Source organism: Enoplosus armatus, chromosome 12, assembly GCF_043641665.1.
Source record: "Enoplosus armatus isolate fEnoArm2 chromosome 12, fEnoArm2.hap1, whole genome shotgun sequence".
In the NCBI taxonomy this organism is placed as follows: Eukaryota; Metazoa; Chordata; class Actinopteri; order Centrarchiformes; family Enoplosidae; genus Enoplosus; species Enoplosus armatus.
The window spans coordinates 7,798,767-7,825,880 of record NC_092191.1 but is presented as its reverse complement, the minus strand read 5'-3'; the positions used below and the strand labels follow the sequence as shown (position 1 = coordinate 7,825,880).

Below are 27,114 nucleotides of genomic sequence, written 5' to 3'. Positions count from 1 at the left end.
ATGTGTATGTATAACAGGCAGCTCGTTGAGTTACGTGTGGCATGCGTGCAGGTGTTCTGATGGCCATAAATGTTTTGCTCTTTTAGCCATTCGTCATACATCAGTTGCTGCTGTCGATCAATACAGGTGCCAAATGTCTTTCAAGCAACAATTACAGGAACAGGCCAGGATGCATCTGGTCGCCCGCTAGTTCGATGTCATTGTCTGACAATGCTAAATGACCCAAATAATATTCTCTGATGCCAAATTTAGGAATCTTGTGTGAAAGTAGCATCATGGGAGGAACAAACAGTCAAACATAAATCAAAAATTTTCTGTGTTTTGACTCTGAAGGACAAATGCAGGAAAAACACATTTGAAAAGGGGAACACATTTCAAATGGACAGACAGTCATCGTACCACCCAGAAGCCATTAGTCAGCCTACACAATGACCCCCAAGAACATCCTCAATCAGACATGCCAGTGTGAAAAGCGACGAGAATGCTTTGAAATCAGCCCTCAGCTGTCTGCCAGTGAGGCAGCATGGGGAGTGTGATGAATACATAAAACACACAAAGCCCAACGTGACTGCCACTCTCTGTAATTAGCGCAGTACCGTAATTCTGTTTACAACGCAGACCAAACATAACTTCCCCATTTCCTGAAAAACCTGCAAAAAATCTGTTGAAAGATTACAGCAAGCAAAGTAGCTCACTGGTCTCTCGCTCTTTATTCATTTATTTATTTATTATTTTTAGGGACTCTGTAAAAACTTGTTTCCACCATTCACAACAAAGCTGGCCCGTTTACTCAAATTAAAAGATTACAAAAATCCCCGCTCATGGTGACATTTAGCTCGCTGCCGATGATTCCTTTGAATACAGATCAGACGTGGCATTTAAGTGAATTGACGTTTTTTTCTTGAAGCTAATCAGCGGACCAAGCCTTCTGACTCAAAAGCCAAAATCACTTTCAAAGTCTTCACATTTTTTTGTTTTTATAATTGGATACTTAAAAATGTCTCCTTTCAAGGGTAGTCTGAGAACTGCCAAATGAGACATCTGTTACAGATGTTGAGAATGTGTGGCATTGCGGGAGAGGAATACTGACCGGCTGTTCCCGTAGAGTACAGACGACAAAACCTGTAGGCCTATTAAGCAGATCCAGCATTTAACAGCCTTGACCTCTCTCTGAGTCTCCCTTTTTGTATTCTGCTCTTTCTCTCTCTCTCTATGGCAGGTGCTGCTCAGCAGCAGCCAGACATTGCTGACTCTGGCTATTCTAAAGAAAATCTGGAGGAATACATATTCTTTAGTGTGTCTGTCAGCCCACAGTGGATACAGGTCCCATAGGGCCTCCCCTGTGTCCTCCACACTGTATGGTGTGAATGGCACCGGTATAGAGGGACAAATAGAGGTTTAATCCACAGAGCTGCACTGTCAGTTACATAACAGGTGTAGTGTGACCCGTGTCACAAAATAAGTAGGATTTTGCCTGGGAAACCTCTTGCAGGGGATAAAGTGAGTGGTAAGGAAGCAAACAGACAAAGAAGGAGTATAGCAATAGTTTACAGTAAGCAGTCAGCAGGGAACCAAACCATCACAGCACTTAACACACAGTACTGCAATAATATCCATAACACACAAAAACAAATACTATATCAACACATCCAAGCCCTCTGATATTCTGTTATCACACATTCTCCATAGCACTGTTTCACAACAAACGCTTAAACTGTCCACACGAGCCCAGCGGCAACGTGGGCATCTCTCACTGTTATCGCTATAAACAAATATCTGCATATGAAGGCAGAATCGGGTGGCAAGGGACAAGAGCTTGGTATTGGAAGTGTTCTGGTTTCCATTTGTAGTCCGAATAGTATTGACCAATCAGTCTTGGCCCACATATGCCGATAACGGATATCCACTGGCTACACCGGAAGCCCCGAAACATTGGCAGTTCAAACCAAGCAGGGTGGCACAAATTCAAAATACAACTCGTCAGGTAATATATTTTTTAACCAAATCATCTTTTTTTTTTTTTAAACTAGCTGAGCTACTCCACAATCTTACTGCAGAGGTAGCCGCTCTACTTGGAAATCGCTGCTTTATTATTATAATTATAATTATTATTATTATTATTATTATTACGAACTGGACCACCATTGTGCAAAAACAAGAAGAAAGCAACTAAAGGTTAACCCTACAGGGATGGTGAGTAGTGGGCCTCACATTGTGAAGGGATTAAATGGTGAAAGGTATACCTCTGCCACAACATCACTTAGCTGATTAAGGTACCAGCAGGCCTTTATACAGCCCACTGAGGAGCTTATGACGGATTAAAATAACCACTGGGTAATTAACAGGGGCCGGTAAAATGGCCTGATCATCCCCCCTCTGTGTAGAGCTGGTAAAGAGACATCAAAAAACAAACAAATCCATTACCAAGATTTATGCAGCATTATTAAATTCACTGGGACAATAATGGTGAAAGGGCAGCATTCCATCACGTTTAGAGCATGGCGAGTAATGAGTTGTCATAAGCAGAGGATCATATGGAGGATATTACATTACACATGCCAACACTTTCAACACTTTCCATTATTTCAACTTTTGTCATTACCGATTGGAAAAGAGAAAAAGGAAATTGCAGTGCAAGTTCTTCAAAGTCTCCTGGCTTACAGGGAGAGAAAGAGCAAAGAATTAAATCCTCCTTGACGTTACCTTGGCAGGGGTTAGATGGAAATGGAGGGTCACTAGTGGTGTGGTGTGTGAAGAGGACTCAGTGGGATAGAACACTCAACAAATTACTGCAGATTAGAGGAGCAGGAAACTACCTCCACTAACTGTGTCCAGATGGCTGTGTTTTCTACCTGCTTTGTTCTTAATGTATGTTTCCACAATAGATTGAATACCAATTAGCAGAAACTGCAAACCTCCAATATAATGAATGTTTAAAACTTGGGAGTGATGTTCCTCTTTTGGGTTCTCTCTTTGTCATAGATTGTCATGATTTTCCAGACTTTTGTCTTATTTTAAGCCACTCTAGCTAATGTCGGTCGGTCCACCACTTTGGTCCAGACGGAAATGGCTCAAAAGCTATTGGATGGACTGACATGAAACTTTGTACAGATGTTCATGGTGCCCAGAATGAATGAATGAATCCTAATAACTTTGGTTATCCTCTGACTTTTCATCTAGCGCCACCAGCAGGTTTACATCTTTGGTTTTGTGTGAAATATCTTGACAATTGGGTGGATTTCTGAGAAACAAAAAATATTCAAGGTCCCTAGAGTATAAAATTCAAAGACTATACTAAGAAAGTGGACATGGTTAACATTATACCTGCTAAACATCATCATGTTAACATTGTCATTGTCAGCATGTTGATGTTAGCATTTAGCTCAAAGCACCACTGTGCGTAAGTGCAGCCTCACGGAGCTGCTAGCTTTGCTGCAGATTCTTGTTAAAACTGGCAGATTTGACTTATTGGCTCTTTGTTAGTTGTCTTATGGGGCATTAGAGTATCTTTTTATGGAGGTGTTTACATGGTTTTATGTATCCCCAAAATGATTTGATGGCAGGAAAAATCCCAAATGTTATGTGCATAACAAAATGTGCATAAACACTAAATGGTTCAATCCCATCCTATCCCAATCCTTTCCATCCTCAACCACAGCAACAACAAAAGAATCCACCTTACAGGCTAAAATATGCATCCAATATGGTTCGGATTTACATAATCACACAACAAGGTGGCAGCTTTGCCGTCCCCTTTCTGCCACCTCCTCTGAATAAAATGCAAGAGGTTATAAAAGGGGACAAACTTCTACTTTTAAATCAAGGTGGGAAGAAATCTCAAGATGTGTTGGAAACCATTTAAAATGCACATTCCTTTTCTTTTAACAGCTGTCACAGCCTGATTCGGTTATGCCATTCATCAGACATATTGAGATGTTCAGCTTTGTATTGTCGAAGATGTAACGGTGACACTGGTATCTCACAAAATAGGCTGTGGACAAGCTCTGAACTTTCTATGGTTTCTCTATTTGCTGATGCTCACATCATTGAGAGACCCAGACAGGCTCTCCTGAGTGATGACTGACTGATACTAGATAAGTGAGGCATTTATGTTAAAATTGATCAGAATGGCTGCTTTTAAATTGTTCATAGCCACATTATAAGAGTCATCACAACCTTCCCTCACAGAGAACTGTGTATAATTTAAGAACACAGAATTTTTCCCACTTAGCATTCTTGCCATCGCCTTATTTTGTTCTATTAAAGTACAAGAACTGAAGGGGAAATAGAATAGATATGGGGTGGGACTGTTGCTCTGACCACATGTTTGTTTGCAGTTTCCTTTGTCTGTGTTGCAAGATGATGGCATGGAAAAACCTCATGACAGGCATCAGTACGTGAAAGACAGATATTCTTCTGAGTTCACGCTCCTGGTGTTGAAATCGCCTTGTTCATTCTCTCCAGTTGCTCCAGCCTATAAATAGAACAGCATCTGCTAGTTGTGTGGTCAAGCGGTATATCCAGCCAGCCTTGAGCTGTCATCTTTAAACGCTAAGAGCGTGTGAGGACTGAATAGCGGCGTGTTTCTGTGTGCATGTGGCATCCTTGTTAATGTATATTCCACCAGTGTAAGGACAAAAGAAGCCAAATAAGGGCAAACATGACGCTGCAACTACTCCTCTCACTCGGCTGGGAATTTTTCCTCATCACCTCACTCCCTATGTTAACCCTCCTCCTGCTCTCCTTTTGTCCACTCATGTTTATTCAGGTCTTGATCATAATCCCCCCCCTCGCCCACTGTTGCTGGTACTCATGGTTATTATTATCCTCAATGCTCTTCTCACCCTTAATCTTTTCTACAGCCACTATATTCTCCACCTCTATCATCTCCCCTCCCGTCCCTCTGTGCCATGCAGTGGCAAGGTCCCGACTGCCACTCACAGTGGGATGGCAGTGAACAAAAGAGCAAAGCAAAAGGTCAACTTATCCCGCTTGTCACTCAACACTCACCACCCCGCCTTGCATCTAGTACAAGAATACGGGGGGTACCCATCAATCCTCAGGTCATTGACTGCACATTATTCCCCACTCTCTCCAGAAGCTGAATGCCCCCTAATCACCAACTTCTGCAAATATTTGATTATCAGGAACCTAACTGTAAACAGTAATTCAGCATGTTATATGATACCCAATCAAGGCTAACGAAAGGCAGTTCAATCAGAGGAAATAAGCTCTCATCATTTTCAATAAGCAAGACAAGCTGCAGCTACGAATCCTCTTCACATCTTTAATGTGTTTTTACATCATCAACAACGTCTGTAGGTCCTTAAGCTTTTGTACAGGCATGACATTATGTTATAATATTATCTAGGGGGTTGTCAAAAGAAAACAACTTTAAGATAATCGGTGTGAAATCCAAAGTGGTCTGATGTGGGCACATTTTAAACACTCCACTATACTACCAAACTAATCACAGTACTGCAAAAATGGCAAATGATTTGCTGGCAAGTTGGTTTAATTACTTCACTTGTGCATCTCAAGCAACAGCGACTGACAAATTATCCGAGTCACACATGTGTGTAATACACTTTTTATCTTATCTCTGCAGCAGCAACCCGAGCTATCTCTTCTGTATGCTTCAGGTTTATTTAAAGAACCCGAATGCCTGTTTGTGACATGTGAGCCTCATCAGGATTTAAGTTTACAAAAGCAAAGTGAATCAAGATGCTAGATATCTGTGACATTGTTATGGACCACAGCTAAACGACATGGGATAATTATAGCAAAAGGCAGGACATATTATCATCTTTCTGTGCCTGTCAGGGGCACTATGAATAGCAATGAGTCATCAAGGCCTTTGTGCAACTGGGGACAAAAGTACAGGCTGGTAACTAAGTGCAGGGGACATAAACAGCCTTTGAAGGTCCTTAGGAGCCTATTAAAGTCTTAATGATTCATTTTAGAGGAAGAATTTTAATCACTTTTGCAGTCAACAGTGTACGATACCACCTTTCAATGAGTGAAAGAGATAACCTTGACTAAAATAATTTCATCGCTAATCTCCTGTCTGTTTTGTGGAGGTGTGTACATTCAGGGAACTTATGGGGAATCCAAATGTGGCAGACAAAACATTTCAAGGAAAAAGCTGAAGGCTGAATGTGCATGAACAAGATTGCGGTGCTCATCCTTCAAAGAGACAGAAAAGCCAGAAATATTTTTCTCTCCTGCGATTACATAAATGGAGTATTGGTGCTGGAATTACATTTGATCATCTTCAAATTATTTTTATTTCATATAACATATTATCCTTTGCAGCTGTGCTCTAACTCAATGCTTCCACCTAGCTTTTCTACCACAGAAGACACCTTGCTTTGGTATAGTGGCACAACACTTTGCAGATGGCAACACACACACACACACACACACAGCCATTTCACACAGAGAGACACATGGATCATCATCAATGACTGCTTCCCAAGCGACCACACTGACTGATCACCATGTGAAATGAACAACATCAACTCATGGCCCAAAAAAAATGAAAAAGATCGGGGCAGTCAAATAAAATATCTGGGGCAATCTATTGCAAAAATGATCCAGGGGCACTCGCGCTTACCTTCCTGTACAGCCTGGAAGGGGTTGTTGGGCTCAATAAGTTTCACTGAGTGGGTGATTTTCTCACTCTGCAGAATGTCGTCGTTCAGACTCAGGTCTGAGATGGCAAGTTGGAAAATTTCGTCATCTCTCACAGCGTTTTCCTCGAATATGGCACCTGTTGAATAACATAATCACAAGTTATTTGGAGAGTAAGAAAAACAGAAGGGGGTGAAGTTTGATTGCACAGTAGAGGTGAAGGTGGAGGAAGTAGTGAACGAGTTGTATCTGCATTGTCAGACCATCGCTGTTACTTACTAAATAGAAGCTTTTTGATTTCATTGTCCAAAAACCTGTCAAAGTGATGCATTATTGAATAGTGGTAGGTGAACTTTATTTTGGTCTTTCCGTGGTTTATTTAGCCTTAAAGTTGCGCAACATGTGTGTCTCAGTACGTCCTGACAGGGTTTCAGCACCATGGACAGCGACATGGCCACATCACATACAAACACTATAATTTGATGCATAAAGTAGCCAAACTTAGAAAACAAATGGCTGTCACGTCTATTAGATCAATGGCACCCTACCCAATAAGCATTATAGGCCTAGTGTGGGAGGCATACTGAAGCTTAACTGTCTCTCCCCCTCCCTCTTTCTTCCTATGTTTATCAAATTGGCATCAGCTGTTTTTGGGAGACGCACATATATCACGGAAAAAGGTTTCAGGAAATGAGAAGCATAATTGGGGTACCCTAATGTTAAGCGGCGCATCAGCCAATATTATCTGGATGGAGTCCCACCTCTGTATTAAGCCAGTGACTGAGCACCTGCTGCTTGCCAGACTGTTGCAGTAAACTGTGAGCAGCAGCAGCAGCAGCAGCAGCAGCAGCGGAGGAGCACCAAGACGAAATTAGCTCACAGTGACATTGACATTTTTATCTGAGATTACAACGCCAGTCATTATAAGTGGCTACAGGGACTGTGTGTAAGAAAAAGGGTCACAAACCAAGGCAATTCTTCAATGTGTGTGTGTGTGTGTGTGTGTGTGTGGAGAGAGAGAGAGCGAGAGAGAGAGAGAGATCATGTATGCATTTCAAACCTGTAAAATGACTTGTTATGCGATGTTTAAGGACGAACACCAGATCAGACTCATTTGAACGTCGTGATGAGTTTAAAGCTCTGGAGAAAAAGGGGGGGGGGCAGCTCTGGTTTGAAGTTTGAGAACAAAGAGGCTCTATGCGTTTTGCATCTCTAAAACGAAACTCCACTGACATTCCCTCTGTCTTGGTATTGACATTGCAGTCACGTTCCGGTGAAAGTTGAGGCTTGTCGGGTACGGACAAGAGGTAGCCTGGTCTAAATAAGCCTCAGCCATTTGGCTATTTGGACATTAATTTCGTCAAAGCTTCACCAATACAGGCCTTTCTGCTTACTGTCATCCGTGTTTTGAATATAGAATTGCAGTTTACAGGCCGACAGTGGTGAGCTTCAGATCTGAAGCCAACATCAATGCAGTGATCTGTCGTCGAAAAGTGTCAGAAATGTCTGCAAAAACAGGCTAAGAAATATATAACAGGAATAAAGGAGAACAAAATAGCTCTGGCAGTAAAAGGTCAGAGGCATGGCCATTTACAAAACGCCAACTTTTCAACTCGCTTGAGACTCAAAGTGTTGCTTAAACACAGGATGCAAGCTGAATAGACTATTTATCCCGCCCTCTCGCCAAAATCCTGTGATCAACGCAGTATGCGCTGGCTGAGCTTTATCCCCGCACGCTTTGCCTTTACACCTGTCTAACCCCAAACAGCATGCCGGTCTACCGGACGCTTACCGATATGTATGATGGAGTCCGCTTTGGCCGAATTGCATTGCAATATCCACAGGGAAAGGCAGATCAGCAGCAACTCCATCTCGGGATTTCAGCGAGGCGGCTCATCCAAGCTCTGCTCGGCTGTCCTATACTGTCCAAATGGAGCACCCGAAGAAAAAAGACACACACAAAAAAGATGATCAGAACCCAGTGCAAAACAGAACCGCGGTCCTCCTCCTGGCAGACCAGACCCGCATGAAACCCTAAACAAATTATCACTGTTTTTTTTCCTTCTCTTTCTTTTCTTTCTTTTTTTTTTTTTGAATCAACAAAAACAAGCCGACCGCAGGAAGGTGGGCTCGAAAAGACAAGGAAGAGCCGACGGGAACCCGAGGTAAGACTGAAAAGACAGGTAGCCCGGTGAGAGAGACCGGCGTTACCTCTCTCACTCTCGCCTCTCTCCCTGCGCTCCGGCGTCTAAAGCATGGCAAGCAGCAGAAACTGCGGAGGAGGGACACCCCTCTAACTACACACAGAGAGACGCTCACATACACACTCCGGAACGAAAACACACACACACACACACACACGCACGCACTCTCTTCAGTCCTGTCTCGATCACGTGACTGCAGAGACTTCACGACTCGGCTGCTGTCCCGACAAGCCGGGTAGAAATGATTTGGACTAGCCGGAGAAAGACGCTTGGAGAGCCGATATCCAAACACATGACTGGAGGTTACAACAGGCAAACGCTCTCATCAGCCCGCACGCGTTACTGACAAGACAAGACAAGTGCGTGACAAAAGCTCACACGCAAAAACCAAAAGCATGTAAAGATCGGCTCGAGAGATGAAAAGTCGACGGCGGTGTAAACAGTTGTACTTTTGGAGAAGTTGGCGTTTTCAGGGACGGTGTGAGGGAGCAGAGCGGCCGAGGCACATTTGCAGCGTACTGAAGTGGCGACGGAGCGCAGCTGATGTGGCAGAGAAAAGGATTTACACACCATGTTGCTCGGCGAGGGCTGATGGATGAGGGACAGACGTGACAGAAGCCACAACGCCTGACTGAACCGGGGAACATCTGGATGGAGTTACCGGAGGAGCATTTCGCAGAGGAACAAACACTAAATAGCTCAATGTTTTGTTGTGGCTGCATGACTTGTTCGATTAACTGATTGCTGCTTCAGCAGAATTGACGCCCTCGTTGTGTTTGCGGGATTATGGCATGGGGGCTAATTTTAAGGACAGTTTTTCTTTCTTTTGTGAATCAGACTACAGGGTGCCAGTAATTCTCATTGGTTAGCAGTTACACGCCTCACAATGCTTGAGCAATGCCAGGCGTGTGCAGAGCTGTGAAGAAGAGGGAGAAGTCGTGCAAGAGACGGAGTTTCTGGATAGGCATAATCTTACAATTAAAGGATATTTCTCGTGGCTGCAATAAAAACGGAAATATCTCTTAATTGTTTGGTTAAGTCTGTCAGAGGCGCAGAGCACAAACTTTCAGCACCGCCGGCAGTGGACGGCTCCTTCACTACACTGCACAAGTCCAAGAAAAAAAGGCACCTGTGGAGCAAACAGACTCCGCATCTCACAGTCTGAGTGTTTATTTGTTTATTCATTTCCAGGGACTCATTTAAATATTGGAAGCAAACCATAATTGGGAAAATAATGTTTTGCTCATACTGCAGAGGCAAAACTGAATAAATCCACATCACTCTCACATGTTCTGTATCATGGTGATCATCTGGTTTTCATTGCAGCTGAGGAATAAACATCTATGCCTCCGAAGTTGTTGTAAAATCACACACTGCCCCCACTGGCCACTCGCGGATACTGCAGCTGTGTTTGCGCAAAACGTGTCCATCTTTTCATAACGATTTCTTCGATGTGCTTTTAAGAACAAACTGTGCCCACAATACTGTAAAAAGTGGAACAAAGCAGTATATAGTTATGTCTGAATAGTTGGTAAATGCTAACCCATACATCAGTGCCACATGTCAGAGTTTATATGGAACAATAGCTTTGACAAATTGCCCTTTGATCCAAATTACAGTTCCCATCGCACAGTAGATCAATTTAAAGCTATTCCAATGGGATCAAAACAGAAAGTATAACCTTGAGATTTGGGCTTTAATTTGAAAGGCATCCAAAATACCATAAACAATTCATCACATCCCAGTAGAGGAATACATTTCTTAATTTCATTGATCTATGAAGCAATATGTTGCTGAGATTTCAAAATGATTCATTTTAACTGGCGACTTCACTGGAAATTCACACGGGTCTTAAGAAGGCTTAATGCTCTCAGTTTTCTTGTGCTTATTATGACAGTACCTGATGCAAATCTTACATTTCTCTTTCTCTCTCCTCCTGTTGGGGGGGGGGGGGGGGGGGGGGGAGTAATACATGTTGTACATCTGTACAAGAATATTAAAAGTGGGTTTCATCTGACTACCACCTATCAGCTGCAATGAAGCTGTCCAATAACATTTATATGTTTTATGCCCCTAAGATGTTGAATAATTAAAAAAAAAAGAAAGAACAACATGTTTGTGTTGTAAATCGCTATGATTCACAAAGAATATACTGGATGTGACACTAATAACAAGGCTGTAACTGTATGATTCAGCAGCTGAAATACATACACATGTTTCTGGTTCACAGGTGAGCTGTGATGGAACAAGCTGAGGCTCCATATACTGAGGATATGTAAGTGTAAGTGGTAAGTCTTGCTATCTTATCCTGTGTTAGCCATTACCATATATCAGACTGGCATGTTGAAAGTAATGTATGCCCTCTAATATTTATTCTCTGCATATAGAAAGGTATTTAAGAGACATTTGAATGAATAGCACTTTGTGTTTTGCGTCGTGTATGCGAGTTCCATGCATTAATAACTACATTTAATATGACAGAGGGAATACCTTTCCATGGAAAATAGGCTAACCAATGAATAATCGCATAATTTATGGTTTAGTTATGCAATTGATTCATATCTGTTATTTGTTTTTTTGAGGGGGGTCCAAAAATATTCTCTAATGATTATTTCCAAAATGTAAAAAATCGTTGGCATCTGTCAATGTTTTGTTCCTTCAGCTCCAGTTGAGGAGCGCACCTCATGCATCTCCACGGGTGTCAACATAAGTTAGTCTCAAAAGTGCTGCGAACAGTCACCGAGACATTGGCGGGGAGGTCACGCCTGCTCTCAGCGATGAAGGTGGAATTTCATTGTCACACAAACCTGAGTCATTAATGTTTATGGCAATGAGCAATGAAGTGAAAAGAAAAGAGTTTTTCTCCTCCCTTTTGGAACAAGGCCAAAACGTGAATTTAGATGAAGAGGAGCTGCCACATACATAAGAACCCCCCCCCCCAAAAAAAAAAACCATTGTGTTAGTCATGAATAGACATGTACCACTACTACACAGTGACCTCTTTACTAATGGCCTATTCTTCTTTCATCCGCATTTCTAACCAAAAGCCCACGGCACAAGCCTCGGCATGATTAATTGTTCCTATAGAATAGAGTCTTTGCGTTCTGGGTCCTCAGTTCCTTCTGATGAGTCCCATCTCACAGTTTAATCTTAGATTATTTTCTCATGCATGGCTTGGGGCAGTGCTGCCTGTGAAATGATTGCTGTTTACAGTGTAATACACATGCATTGCTCCGGTGTAGCTGGTCTCTGTCTCCACTGATTAGTAGTATTATAAGTGCTATTGTATATTCACTGAATCTACTTTTGACTCCAAGAGGAGAATTTTATTCTTACATATTAATGGGTAATTACTAACTGTACCTATTGTGTTTGCCCTTATCCTTGCACATGGAGCCATGATTTGATAACTAATGATATGTTGTAGAATAAGTCTGAATTTAATCACGTCATTAGCCTTTAGCCTAACATGTTTGTGGTCTAGAGGACTGGATGGAGCAAATGTACTGTAAGTCAACATAATTAGACTAGTTACTGCAGCAGTTGTCTGGCTTACATACAGTATGTTAATGTCGCTTAGCATTATCAGTGAGGGATGCACTGAGAGTAGCACCAGTGGTTGGCTTGCTACATTCATAGTAGAATAGCAAGAGATGACACTTTAATATCATGAGTTGGCTGAAGAGTCCGGCACCTCACAGTTGGCCCTGTCCTTTCCATTGTGGTAGTGGATGTTGTTATATGAAGCCCCTGCACCAATTTGGAGGAGGGTTAAATCTCAGACAAGTTGAAAATCCATTTATGTCAAGCAGAAATGTGCAGGGAATAGGAATAAGTGTCTGCAGCACTAGAGGTGAATAAGCAAGACTCTCTCTTCCAAATACACAGCCTGAGGTAACATTATAGATTAATCATGTTATGGAAGAATACACACAACCGCCATCACAGACTCGGAATTTCAATGAGTGAATTGTTGACTACCCACATCATTATATATTTCAACATTACATCGCACTGAACCTTAGTAAAATATGTACAATGTAATAAATATATAAATGATAATATATGTGGAAAAATATACCAGTGGACAGAAGCTCTGAAACAGTAGAAAATGTAGGTCTGTCTCTGTCACCCTGGAGCAAATAACTTTTGACAGCTGCCAGGTTTTGTAAGTTTTCTTTTTTTTGAATAAATACTTTATTGAATATGTATAAAGGGAGAAATATGACCTGGCTAGTCTAGGAAAGGATTTTTTTTTTTTTTTAAATCAGAACCACACCTACATTTAGAGATTGGGTTCAAACCTTTCCACAGCTCATACAGTATAGTTTATATCCATGTCTCTCTCTATTCTATTCTAAAGAACAAATGTGGGGAAAAAAAGGAGTTTTGTTTGTTTGTTTAACAGACTGGTTGTATGATCAAATGTGAAAGAGGTTGTTCTAGCTGGATTTATTGTATGAGCCTGACTGAAGCAAGCTGCTTATGACAAGTGAAAAGAAAGTTCTGTTTCCTTTTTCCCCTGTTCCCTAACCACGTGCCTAACCTAGGAGTGGATTGTGGTTACTCGTATTAAAATTAAAAGAACAAGAGCACATATACCAGACGTGGTCAGTGTTTTCTGTTTTTGCTGTACACAATTCATTGTTTACACTGATCTGTGGGGACAGTGTGTAACTGCCTGCCTGGCGGTCTATCTATGTGTATGTCTGAAGAAACATCTCATCATATTAACAAACCAAAACCACCATCAGTTCCAAGACTCCGAAAGTCCCTGTTTGTTTAAATAACGGTATTCATCCGGAAAATCTGCCTATGAATTCATAATGAGATAAAAACCTGTTGTCTGAGCCAACACAGCCTCCTTATTATCCAGCATTAGCAGAATCTGCAAAGCACTAATTTTGCCTGCAGAGATGTTTACAATTTATACGCCTAATAACGACTGTTAGGCCATTTGTTTTGGGTGTCCTGAGCAGCGCTATTGAACCCAGTGCCTGTGTCAGCTACATTTCACTCCAGCTGTGACTGCAAGACAGTCATTAGTGGATGAGGTTGTTTAAAGGGGAGCCACTTAGAAATCTACCTGCAAAGAGGCACCCTTTGCAAATGAGCACAACAACAAAATCCTTTGAGAATTTTAGCTTTTTAGAGCAGGTCAATCTGATTCATTATTGAATTCAATATTAAAGGAAAACATACACAGTGTTGAGACACAGAAAGGCCCGGTCTGAAATTGAAAAAGCTCTGCTACTGCTTGGCAAACATCTATTATTCCAATTATCCACATTTTGTAGCTCAAGACCAGAAAAAAAATCTTAAAATTATGTTTGCAGACAAACGCTTATGAAAATTCTCCATTTTTGTGGCCATTATGCAAAACAAAAGAATCTAAAGGCCCTGTGCAAATTGCTTTAACAGCAGCAGGCTGTGGTCTAGCAGACATATATATATATATATGTATAAAAATATCACCTTGCAAACCCAGCATTCACTATATTGCAGTTAATTCCACACAGAGTAGCGGTGATATTTCTAAGCTTAAGAGCAAAGCTTCATAGGTGATAGCCCAAACTTTTGGTCAATATTATTGTGTACAAAACATAAAATATTACATGAAACATAAATTATTATTACACAGATATTACCGTGCGGTAGGAGGGAGAAAAGCCAGAGAGACGGCACAGTTCCCAACAAGCTCGCAGTTTTTAATCTATTCACAATGAAATCAAAGTCGGGTCTCAGTGTTCTGGAAAGTTGGCTCCGTGTAGTGAACTCAAAGTGTCTCTCTCTCTGCCATTTTCTTCTCTCCCTTTTCACTTTCTTTCATGATGTCCCAATCTCACTCTTTCCCTCTCTTGTCCTCTCACTGCCACCTTCACAGATGTGCCTGAAAGATCTTTCTCTCTCTCTCTTTCATACTGTGCGCGTAAGAGGTAGAGAGGACAAGAGTCTTAGTATTCAGCTCAGTTCCTGGTCGTCTTTTAACTCTATGGGGTTCCTCCCTTCCCTTTGGCCCCCAAGCCTACTTGTAAGAAGTTAAAGCCTCAGGCCTAATGACAAAATCTAACACAATAAGCGTTACTGATATGAAACCAAATTGGATTTCCTTGCAGCGGCTCCAAATGTATGCTTCCCACTCCACTACTTGTGAAGCTCATCCTGATAGTTACCAGAGTTCCTATGCAGAAATGTCCCCCTGCAGCCGGTTACCCCTCACAGCCAAGATTTATTAAACACCCTAGTAAATCTGTCACTTCCATACTGAAGATGTGCAGGAATATGCCTCATTTCCTTATTTAAAAGCAGATATTATTTTTAAAAAAATCTCTGCAGTTAAATTACTGGCTTCCATTTGGGTAATTATCCTTCAAATTTGGGGTAAGTGACAGAGTATCCTGGTGGCATCTGATTAATTAGAATGGGATTTAATAGGCCTAGCCAGATTCTATTGGATTAATTAATTGGCAGATGATATAGTCTAGTGTTGCGGGCCTATTACGTTAACTGTCACACTGCATTTGATGACAAGGTGCCAAACCATCCATTCAGTGACACAAACATGATTGGAGTAGGATATTATCCCGCTGAGGGAGGCCTTAGATCATTTTAAATACACACTGCTAAGACTTAACAGTAATGACAAAGTCATGAATAGTCCGATAAATGTGCATTACTTGGTGCAGCTGTCATTCAGAGTGAAAGGGGCTCCCCTGCAGATAGGAGCGACCGTTCACTCAGAGGAGATAGATGCAGTACAGTAGCACCGCACTCCTTTCCCTCATTTGCATACAATTATCTTCCGTCTACTCTGAACATGTGCACCAGTGAATGAGACTGGCAGGTAGAGCCATTTTAGCCATGATAGATTAAAAAAGGGACAATTCAGCAATTTAGTATTGTACGTTTGGTTAGGTTTAAGCCCAAACACAACTTGGTTATGACTTGGTTATGACTTGGTTATGACTTGGTTAGGGTTAGAAAAACATCTTGGTTCAGGTTAAGGAACAATCGTGACCAAGGTGAAAGGAGCCAGTGTTGACTGTTGGTAGGAAACTGGAAACCATGTTAAAGCCCCACATTTTGGTGACCCATCCATCCTCTCAGACCTCTTCCCTCTCTGGACTTACTGGTTCCATTACAACATCGCACTACTTTTCTTCCCGACAGACAAGACTTATAATTACTACGGCCGCTTGAGGGCTTTGTCACTTGAACATAAACATATGTTGTTTTGGGGCATTTGCTCGGTATCAAAGGCTCCATGACCCATATACTAGGGACTACAAGTCTAAAATGCTAGAGCCTACACTTCCCACAATGCAACTCAATATCCAGTTAAAGATTCTGGTGCTGGACTACAGAGTGAAGAGAACGGCTACTTTGTACCTCCAAGCAATGGTCAAACCCCACACTCTGGCGCAACTATTGCGCTCCTTTGCCTCTGGGCGATTGATTGCACCTTCACTCTAAGGACTCGCTCATCCCGGTCCAGTTCTGGCCCTGCAGTGGTGCAATGAACTCCTTACTGACATCAGGACAGCAGAGGCACTGCTGATCTTTCGCCGCAGGTTGAACACCCTTCTTCAGACAACACCTAGACACCCTGAAAACACAGCTGAAAAGTAAGTGCTTCAGGTTCCTGATTCCTGAGGAAGACGCGGGTTAATTTTCCTGCAGAGACGACGACACATAACTCGGAACATAGCAGAGGTAAAAGATAAGAGTTCAGAAATTAAAACAAAAAGAGGCAGGGCAAACATGCAAAACAATGTCAATTACTGGCATCATTGCACACAAATCTTTTCAACTTATCCTGTCTCTCGATCATTTTATCATGAGACACATTCTTATAAAGACACTGGTCTGTATGCAGGACAGCAGAGATATGGGCATGATTATGAATGTTCTGCGGTTAATAAAACTGATTCAAACATTGTGCGTGTCCATGGGTGTCTTGTGTTTTTGGCCCACCCCAGGATTTTTGTGGGAGGATAATATTTTATTTTGTCTCCATGTCTACCTTAGCTGCAGGCAACTCGCCTCTTGCTGACAGATGATAACAGCATTTATTCACAATGGTTGTGCGACAGGAAAACTGTGTTTATATGGTTAGGGAAAATATGTGCATTTGTGCAGGATTGTGCATTTTTCATTTATAGTTTTGCCCAAGGGAATACGTGATTCTAAAAGGATTCTGTGTTGTCGATTAAATGTATTTAAAGTGTGGTTTAACTGGAGTGCTGTGACAACTGTTTGACCCCCATTCTGAATAAATACTTTGGTGAGATCTGAGCGTTCAGTTTAAGCCAGTGTGGCACGTAATCAATAGCACAAATGGGTTTTCAATTAGCTTTAAAAAGCCCTAGGCCCAAGGCTCCTGGAGAGAACTGATTAAAAATATGTTTATTGTTGATATGTCAATGTAACCTGGACACAACTTGAAATGTGGATATAAAAGAAAAAGCAAATATTCATGATCAATGCAGTAAGGATTTGTCCTCGAAATATTTCAGTGAGCACTGTTATTTCATTATTTAGTTGTTTGAAAAAAGCAGTGTGTATGTGTGGATGTTGCTAAGCAGCAACATCCACACAGAGAAATGGTCCAAATGGTCTACCTCTCCCAATACCTTGCTGAGTTTTAACCCTTACTCGTCGCTGCGTAAGAGCCTCCACCTGCATTTCTGTTCAGGATGGTAATAGGTGGGGGGTTGCACCATCTTTAAACACCTCAGTACTGAGCCACCGTCATGCTTCATTCCTCCCACACTTCTGAGTATATTCTTTAGAAGTGATGGACCCCAGCTGTTGTTTTGCTTTTTTTGAGTGTGTGTGTGTGTGTGTGTGTGTGTGTGTGTGTGTGTGTGTGTGTGTGTGTGTGTGTGTGTGTGTGTGTGTGTGTGTGTGTGTGTGTGTGTGTGGGTTTGTTTGTGCGTGTGTGTAAGAAGGCACTGGCACACACACTCTCCAGACAGCGATCATCTCCGGCCGACTAAGACACAACTACAGTCTGCTGAGGCCGATAATACCAACAGAGTCTCGAACGTGCAGACATACACACCTTGTTCTGTTTAATTGGAACACTGAGGGATAAAGGTGGTTTGATGACAGCTGCATGTAGATGAGTTCCTTATTACTGTTGCATGTGGAAACCTTCTGACTCCAATTTCAGTAATTTTTCATGTTGCAGTTGAAAGATAATAACCACCAACTCCTCAGTAGGGGAGAGTATTAATCAATGAAAACTGAACACCTCGTGAAATTCTTTCAAATAGACTCAGTAATGAATGTCAAGCTACAACCGCAAAGTTGTTTTTCTTTCACATAATTTCATATTTACATTCAAGGTTTCCATAAATATTTGGACCAAACAGACCTTGGCATGCAATTACAGAGAAAATGTGTGGAATGTATGTTGTGCTATTATTTAATCTTTAAAATGTTGTCTGCATTCATTTAAGATAATACCAGATATTGCAAAGGCTTTCTCACCCAGTCTACATGATTCCATTTGTGATGTCCATTGATAGGATCTCAGGGAGCAGGTGGGGAAAGGAGAGCGGTGGATTTGGGGACCTCAGAATCATTTGTACTTTTTGCAGATGATTCAGGTCTGTTGGCTTCATCAGACCCTGACCTTCAGCATGCACTGCTGCGGTTTGCAGTTGTATGAAGAGGTCTGGATGAGAGTCAGCACAACAACTCTGAGGCCATGGTTCTCTGCCGTAAAAGCATGGATTGCTCCCTCCAAGTTGAGAGTGAGTAACTGCCCTAAGTGAAGGAGTTCTAGTATTTCGGGGTCTAGTTTCGGGGCCTTTGTGCTAAATGGATGTATGGATTGCAAAGGCTGGACTTGATGTAGTGATATGCATTGAAACATGAAGCATGTTTGTGTTCTGCATTGCTATTTTTAAATGCAAGACTGATCAAGATGTCACCTGGCAAAAAGTCAAAACACTCAAGTTTAGTAAATAATGTATGGTGTCCTGGAGTAGAGTTGTTCAGCGTGTTTTAGACTTGCATCTAAGCTGGTCTGCACCTCACTGCCAGTCTGTTCTCAAAGTAAAAGCAAAAAGTTGCCAAATGACTTAATCTGAAAGCCCACAAACACCCCAAAATTAGTAGTTACAGACACACAAAGATGATAATTAAACATTTCAACATTTAAGTAAAAAATCTTAAAACAAATGTACAAATAAACTTGTTAATTTCCAAAAATGTCTGAAGTCTATTCGAATCTCTGATTGATTTCTTTAAAAGCTGGTGACTACCAGTGCACTGAATGATTTACAGCTAGATCGAAGCCTGATTGTGGTTCTTTGTCTGATTTCTGAAGACAAAGAAAAATACCAACAGAGCCACCATAACAGCAAAGAAAAAGTCTGTCCATCACTACCCTGCAGTGAGAGGAGTTGTTAAGTCTTGCAAGAAAAAAAAGCTAGTTTGAAAAGGTTCAAAAGGGCAGATAACTAACAAGACTGCCAGTTTATTTTCTGCAATTGTTCGATTTGTTGTGGATGTAGGTGTGGCATGGTGCTGGTGTGTGGGAGGGATTGTGTTTGCTCTCAACTAGTGGTCTTTGTTACAATATGCTGTGCTCCATTTGTTTTCTTACTTGACACTCCCCCGAGATATGATGCAAATGAGCTGACTTTTCAAAAGACATCATGTTCTGTGTTCAGGCAGCTAACAGCCACTGCTGAGCTATTGTGAGGTGGCCAAGACGAGCTTGCAGAGTGAATGGCACTAAAGAAATTATCATGTCCGCTACCTTCTGACATTCTGCATATTTGAACTTGCATGAAAGTGTGAAGAGTATTTATTTAAAAGAAAAGAGATGAGATCTCTCTAAAATACAATCTAATATAAAGGATCTTTGCACCATAATCTCAAATGAGTGACACTTTAGGCATTGATTTATACACTGATGAACATTGCAGTGAGGGAAACGGTAGAATATATATTTTTCTTCCACAAGTTCATGGACAATATTTCTCTTAGATCATATATTGAAAATGGGTAAGAATTAATTTTAAAGCAAAATACAGCACTATCAAGATGACACCATGGATAACAGATGTTGTGTAAAGTGGTGCCCACAGCACATGCAGTCCAGCAGCCCTTTAGAAAGAACATCAAGTGGAAAGTGATATAAAATAGTTTCTCCATGCGGCGATGAGGCTGTTGAGAGCCAGAGATTGACTGTGGAGGTGTTTGATAAACCAGCGGTGAAATTATTCTTTCTCCCTATCTTCCACTCTACCCTCCAGCACAGCACAACTACCATCGCCACCCTCAGACCTGGCAATTGAGAGAGAAAAGCTGATCAGTCATGGAACAGTTGTGTGCGAGTGTGTATGTGTGTGTGTCTTTCTGGCAGCCTGTACTTTCTTGTGGGCATGCATGTCCGCGTGCTTGTCTGCAGGAGAGTTTCATTATCCAGTAGCTGATCCCCCTACAGTAGCCAGATAGCCTGATCCCAGCATCAGTCTCTCAGACTCTTAAGGGGCGCAGCTAAGAGATTCCTTATATGGCACTGAGCTCAGGCAATCAGAACAGGGATATCCATCAAAGAGCTGGCCACGCAGTTGTGTGCAGCTCTCTGAGCCGATCTTGAGCCTCATAATACTTTCCAAATCATCACTCCATTAGTTGAAAGGGGTAAATAGGGAGGGGGGAGAAAGATGCTGTGGTGAGGGCAAGGATGAGGGAGAAGAAGTGACAAACGACACAAAGCTCATTGATTTTTCCTTTAGAAGTGATCATTCAGTGCAACCAAGCGTGTTTGGTGTTTTTAGGGCTCTTGAATGACGGGACAATAGAAGAAAGACCCCGAGGGCAGGTGTCTAACAGACAACTCTTTAACAGAAAAGTAAACTGGGCTCAGAATATTTCCTGCAACATGTGTAAGAAAAAGATGCAAGACCATTTAGAGAGGTCACATTTAGAAAGGTGACATTTCTCGAATACAGCCACCCTCATTAATTACAAGCATCACTACTTTGTGAAAACAACAAGATGCCAAGTTGCAACACATTACCAGTGACAGGTGCTTTCTTTACAACACCCCCATTACTGGCCAATAACCATTTACAAGCTAGTTTGGCATTTTATGACTCTATTTATTTAGATGCATTAAATCATTCCATACGTCATAAACCATAAGGATTGATGAGGTCATTCTACTGCTTGAGACATTAACCCCGAGATAATTCTCACTTGAAGTTTTATCTTGAGTCTCAATGGGAGCTCACTAAGTAGATTACACTGTCCCGTTTCACCGAGTCAAAGTTTTACAGATATTTAAAATCCACGGTTTCAGCATTTACTAGACATGTACCACATTATGATAAGTCCAATCACAGCAGAGAGATACAATGTGTGTTGCATTTATAATTTTCCAGAGGGAGATTTTGCCTAATTAGAAAAAAAACCCTATAGAATTACAACATAAAGTACTGCCAGGCCATTTGATTAATGCTACATCCATTTAAAATCGTACTTCCCCTGTCAAGGCCATCCTGGCAGTAACAAATTGGGTACCAGGTGTCTTGTGGGCAGCAGACAGAACATGGAGGAGATAAGGACAGCCTCGCCTTCCTGCCAAAGGACACGACAGATTATGAAAGAACTCATGCATATTCTGCAAGACCTATAGCTGTCTCCATCCTGGAAGTAGACAGCTACAGTACACCGACTTACTGTAGAAGACCCCAGACCGTAACACACCCACCACCACCACCAACCCCCACAGCCCCTGATATGTGGTCATAAAATAGGATTTCATGGCTTCAGGGGTTATGAAGAGGGCTAATAGTCGTTTTGCTGGTGTCAACCCATCATACACACACACACACTCACACTCACACGTCTTATGTATAAGCGTGGAAACACTAGTACATAATTTCCACAACATTATCCGCTGTTAATCCTTGTATAATTACACTTACAGAGCCTTTGGGAACCATCCAACTTGAAACCATTCTTAAATAACATTAATATTAAACGAGACAATTCTGCTCCATGAAAATTTAAAAAAAGAAAAATTCTGTAAATGTGTAAAATATTTTTAAAATATTTTGTTGCAGTCTATACTCTAAAATCTAATTAACTCATACCTTTTATACACCCTGAAAACCGTAAATATGTAAAAATGTTTTTCGGCTCAATAATGAATGTACTGTAGAGTCACTACTGGATTCACACAGGGTGTGCAGGCTTCAGTCACTGTAATAGCTGTAACCACTACAGCAAACGACTGCATTTGTTGTCAGCAGAATGAAGGAAAGATAATAACGATGACGCAATGACAGCTGCTGTGATATTTTACTTTTGGATTTGTTGATGTTTACCATGTTCACCATTTTAGTATAGCATGATAAAATTTGCTAATTAGCACTAAACAAAGCACAGCTGAGGCTGATGGGAATTACATTAGTTTAGCATAAACTAATTTTTTGGACAAATTACAATTCTGACCTGATGGATTCAACCTGAGGGCGACATGAATGTCCAAATTTCATAGCAATCCATCCGATAGTTGTCGAGGCATTTCATTTAAAAGATATCATCAGAGAATCAACAAAGTCATTAGGATTCATCCTCTGGGGACCATGAATGTCTGTACAAAACTTCATGGCAGTCCACCCAATAGCTGTTGAGCCATTTCAGTCTGGACCAAAGTGGTGGACTGACCAACGTTGCCATTTCTAAAGCTACAGCCAATAAAATGGCTAATAAAAGCATGAACAACCTTTTGGTATTTAATCAATTATTAGTTCAAGGTTTGTTTTAAAAGTATGGATAGAAAGCAAAATACTAAAAACAAACCACGCAACATAAATGGACACATAAATGCAAATATACATACACAGTCAACTCAACAGTCAACACACAAGCCCACACACACACCTCCACCATCTGCCACAGCCTTATATGATATGATTTTCTCAGAGTGATTCAATGTTTATGTAGTTAACCTTTTCACCCTAAGCGAGTTAGAAAGGCTTAAATGAGCAACTTGCTCTTGTTGTTTCAATAACTGCTGCTTCATGACCTGTCTAATGGAGCAAACTATCTGCTGTGAATGCCTCTGTTCGTCCAACAGCAACAAATCACTTTTAATGTTGGCACGAGGAGAAGCAAAACAATCAATACACATGTATCTATTTCATATCAGTGTTTCAGTCTTTGACCAGTGTCTCACAAGAGCAGATGTTAAATATGTGATGCTGTTCATGTAGGAAAAGTGTCTTGGTATATTTTATGTTCCTCTTCATTTCATGGTTAGTTTGCCTTCACCTCAACTTGCACTCGCCTGAAACCTTTGAAGATAAAGGCAAATTTAAGTAATACACATTAACAATGGCAGATTCACTTTTTAATATAATGTTTGATATTCTTAAAATACATTCCATCTTTGAGAAGACTGCACATGATTCACATATTCACTGATTGGAAAGTTGATTTCCGGAAATAATATTTCTTCCTCACCTCTTTCATTTTCATGTTGAAAGCGGATGATAATGTAAGTATTTTTTATCATCAATAAATATATTTGTACGTTTAGAAAAATCTTTCTCAAGTAGGCTGACCACAAACAAATGCCTCACATAAAAGAGTGATTGTGACTTTCTTCATGAGTTAAAACCAAGGAAGTGGGAGAAAGAGAGCAACAGGAAAAAGCGATCAAACATTCTTTGCACTTCTGATATCGACCTTAATGAGCGCCGTGTGTGGAGCTGTGTTTGCCACGCTTGTATTACACAGATTAATTGCTGATGGCCTTAAAATAAACATGAGGATGGGAAATTAATAATAAGTAATGGCACACAACAGCAACGAGGTCAAAGCAACATGACTCGTTGGGGTGAGAGGGGAGGGGACTGGGCGCTCACCTCTGAGTCAGCGGCTACGCATCAATCGCTCATTCGCATTTTGACCGGAGCCGTGACTCCGGAGGGCACGGCGCCGAGGCAACCAAGAACGTGAGGGCAGTGGTTTCTACAGAGGCGGCGAGAAGAGAGGTCATGCGAGAGTGAAGACGACAGCATACGTTTATGGTGACAGGTTGAGAGGAAAACCTCTCCTTAGGACTTTCATAACTCCCTCTGCATTCTGAAAACACTTCGACAAAAGCCGTGTCTAGCTTAAGTGATGGAAAACAACCTTTGAACATACTGGAAATACTGTACAAGCCTCACGCTGAGAAATCAGGAGCAACAGAGGTTGCACGGCTGACAAGTTTGTCCCCTCAGAGCCTCCATGTTTCCAGAATGTCTCAGCAGAGAACAGGGATTCAACTGATGATGTGCACTTCATGACACGCTTGCTCGAATGTCAGACTTGTAGCAAAGTGTGAAGCACAGTCAATGGATGAAATGTGTGGTGTTTTCATTTCACTTCACCATCTGCGGCTTGATATGCGACTTGGGAGTGGAGATTAAAGACTATGAACCGAGTGCATCAGGAAAACCTGTCATTGAATCACGGGGGAGAAATAAGATCTGACTTTCACTGGGGGGACATTTTCACAGCCGAGCTAAGCTTTAGCTCACTACAAATATGTAAAAATATAACCTTGATATATAAAAGCAATAAAAATAGATCCCCCGGAGCACCTTGATAGCCGAATGGTTACAGCGCACGCCACATAACTGCAGCTTTGCCGGTTCGGTTCTTTGTTGCATGTCATACCCTCCCTCTCTCTCCCCATGTTTCCTGTGTGCCTCTGTCAAACTGTCCAATAAAAGGTGAAAATGCCAAAAAAATAAAAATGGATCCCTGCAGTGGCTAAATGATGAGATCTTTGCAGGCCAGTCACAGCGGTGCTGCACGACACTGAAGCAACATAGTGGACAACACCACGTGTACACAGTGGTTAACTTGGGCTGAGCTCATAGGCCTACGCTCTTCTGCGTCATCGGGACGCTTCTCTGTCTTTCAATTTCAATTTAAACAATGACTGCAGCTCTGATGTTCGCAAGTTCTTACATCACCTCATTTAGGGCTGAGCGTTTTGTCAGAGTAATTGATACCAGGTGATTGGTTATTGCGTGAGCTGCCTTTTTTCCCTCCTCCTAGCTGGACTGTCGCAGTGCGTAACCTTCGTATCCACTTTCTCACAGCAGTAGGCTTTATTTTATAGTAACTTGTATTGCAGAGTTGTGTTGTTGACCTATTCCTAAAGGTTCAGTTATTGCATTGGAAAATATCTACTGTGCTCACGTGTCCTTGAGCAAAGCAGTCAATCTCTTCATGCCACTGCCGTTCTGTAGCTAACCTTAAGCTTTGACATGCCAGCAGAGCTAAAGCAAAAAGAATATCTCCTTCCAGGAATTAATAATTTATCACACATATACTGCCTAAAGAACTTAACCATTCTTCAATTGGTCCATTGTCTCATTAGCAGTTAGAACAAACTGCATCCAAAGCCTGATATATCTTATTCCTCTGTGCAATAGACCTCCATTGTTGTCCAAAAACTATTGAGACTAAGAGTGAACAGCTATGCTAGCGGCTCTGTTCGGCTGTACTTCAGCACAGCGGTGCTTTGAGCTAAATGCTACCGCCTGCATGCTAACATGCTCACAATGAAAATGCTAACATGCTGATGTTTAGCAGGTATGAGGTTTACCATCTTCACCACCTTTTAGCATTATAGCACCATTATTTGTTGATTAGCAATAAGCACAAAGTACAGCTGAGGCTGATGGGAATGTCTTTAGTTTTGCATGAATGTGGTCATAAATAAAAGTAGAGGACCAATAAACATTTTTGACCTGATGATGGTGCAATATGAAAAGTCAGGAGATCACTAAAGTTATTCAGATTCATTCTGAAGGGAAGACGGACCAACACTGCCAACCTTAGCGCCATGTCGCTAGTGTGATTAAAAACACATCAAACCTCTGCTACTGGATATTGTCGTTACTGCACCAAATCCATGGCTGAAAAAAGTCCCAGTACCCAAATGCATACATAATATCACATTATTGGTTTTAGTATTTTCATGGAATTTGTTGACAATAACAAAAATATAGAATATCGACAGCCTTACCCTTTAACATTGAGATACAAAATCTGGAGCTGCTCCATTGACAATAAACATGAAGGCAACTTTGTGGATTCATAGATTGTTGAGAAGTCATTATTGTGCTTAAATGGCCCCTTATCACTAAGATTCCTAGGTATAGTCACTTTATCTGAATTAGCGGTTCTCAAAGTATTGCAGGGTGAAAAATGTGAAGAACTAAAGTTGAATGAATGTCCATGTGGGAACAATAATACAATTAAATCTGACTTGTTCTGTTGCTAATTTACATTGTTAATGGTTCATAAAAGTAAAAGGTTTACAGTGGTTGGGGGGAATGGTAGTTTTTTCTGCTTCCAAAGGGCAGTAAGTTTGACAACCACTGAAGTGGCTGCTACAAGTCCCTCCAGAAATTCTCGCCAGATGCCGCACTTTGAGTTTTTACATTTTTCGATTTATTTACCCCTTTGTGTCCACAAATACAGGCTGAAGTGCCTTAACTTGTAGCGCCACAATTTTACTGTAACCTCAGTCCAGAAAATATGCAGTTTTGATATTTTGTTCTGAGCCCATTAAATATGCCTCTCCTTCTTGCCAGTGTTTCAACCTCATTCAAGTTTAGTCAGAGACTCAACAGGTCAACCATGCTGTGGGATCTGTATGTATGTATTTGCGAGTGTGTGTGTGTGTGTGTGTGTGTGTGTGTGTGTGTGTGTGTGTGTGTGTGTGTGTGTGTGTTTGAGCCCTGCTATCTCTGCTGTGCAGCCGTGCGCCCTGAGCTCCGCCTGAGTTGACAGACCTGCACTGCCACCCGCCTGGATGCCACCAACAGAGGCCCTCTTGGCTCTAGTGGTTGTGTATCTGTGCACAGAAGTGTGTGACTGTGTGTATGGACATGTTTGCGTAAGGTTGTATGTGTAAAAAAAAAAAAAGAAAAAAAAGACTGATTTGACAATTATTAAATATGGTATAAAGATTCAAACCCAGGACGTTGCTGATGTGAGGCAATAGTAAAGCGAACCAGTTGAGGACAAACAAACAAAAAAAAAAAAGAAAAACAAATACAGAAAAACATGTTCCCATACCAGCAGACAAAACTCAGGAGATTAAAACCCTGAAGCCTAAAAGGAGAAGAGAGACGTAGTTCGGAGACCAGAGATAGCAGAAATAAAGAGTGAACACTGATGTGACCTTGTCAAGATGTTCAGCTCTGGACAAAGAACTTTGGAGCAAAGATGCTTG

At 41.4% G+C, this 27,114-nt stretch overlaps 1 protein-coding gene across 1 annotated transcript in view; it reads right to left on the bottom strand.

Moving 5' to 3' along the window:
- Nucleotides 1-8,504, bottom strand: part of grid1a (glutamate receptor, ionotropic, delta 1a) — a 204,184-nt gene extending 195,680 nt beyond the window's left edge. Inside the window, exons 1-2 of the mRNA XM_070915899.1 lie at nt 8,426-8,504; nt 6,617-6,772 (exon numbers count right to left, since the gene is read on the bottom strand). Coding sequence (XP_070772000.1) covers nt 6,617-6,772; nt 8,426-8,504 — 235 coding nt within the window. The remainder of the gene's footprint in view (nt 1-6,616; nt 6,773-8,425) is intronic.
- Nucleotides 8,505-27,114: the final 18,610 nt, after the last annotated feature.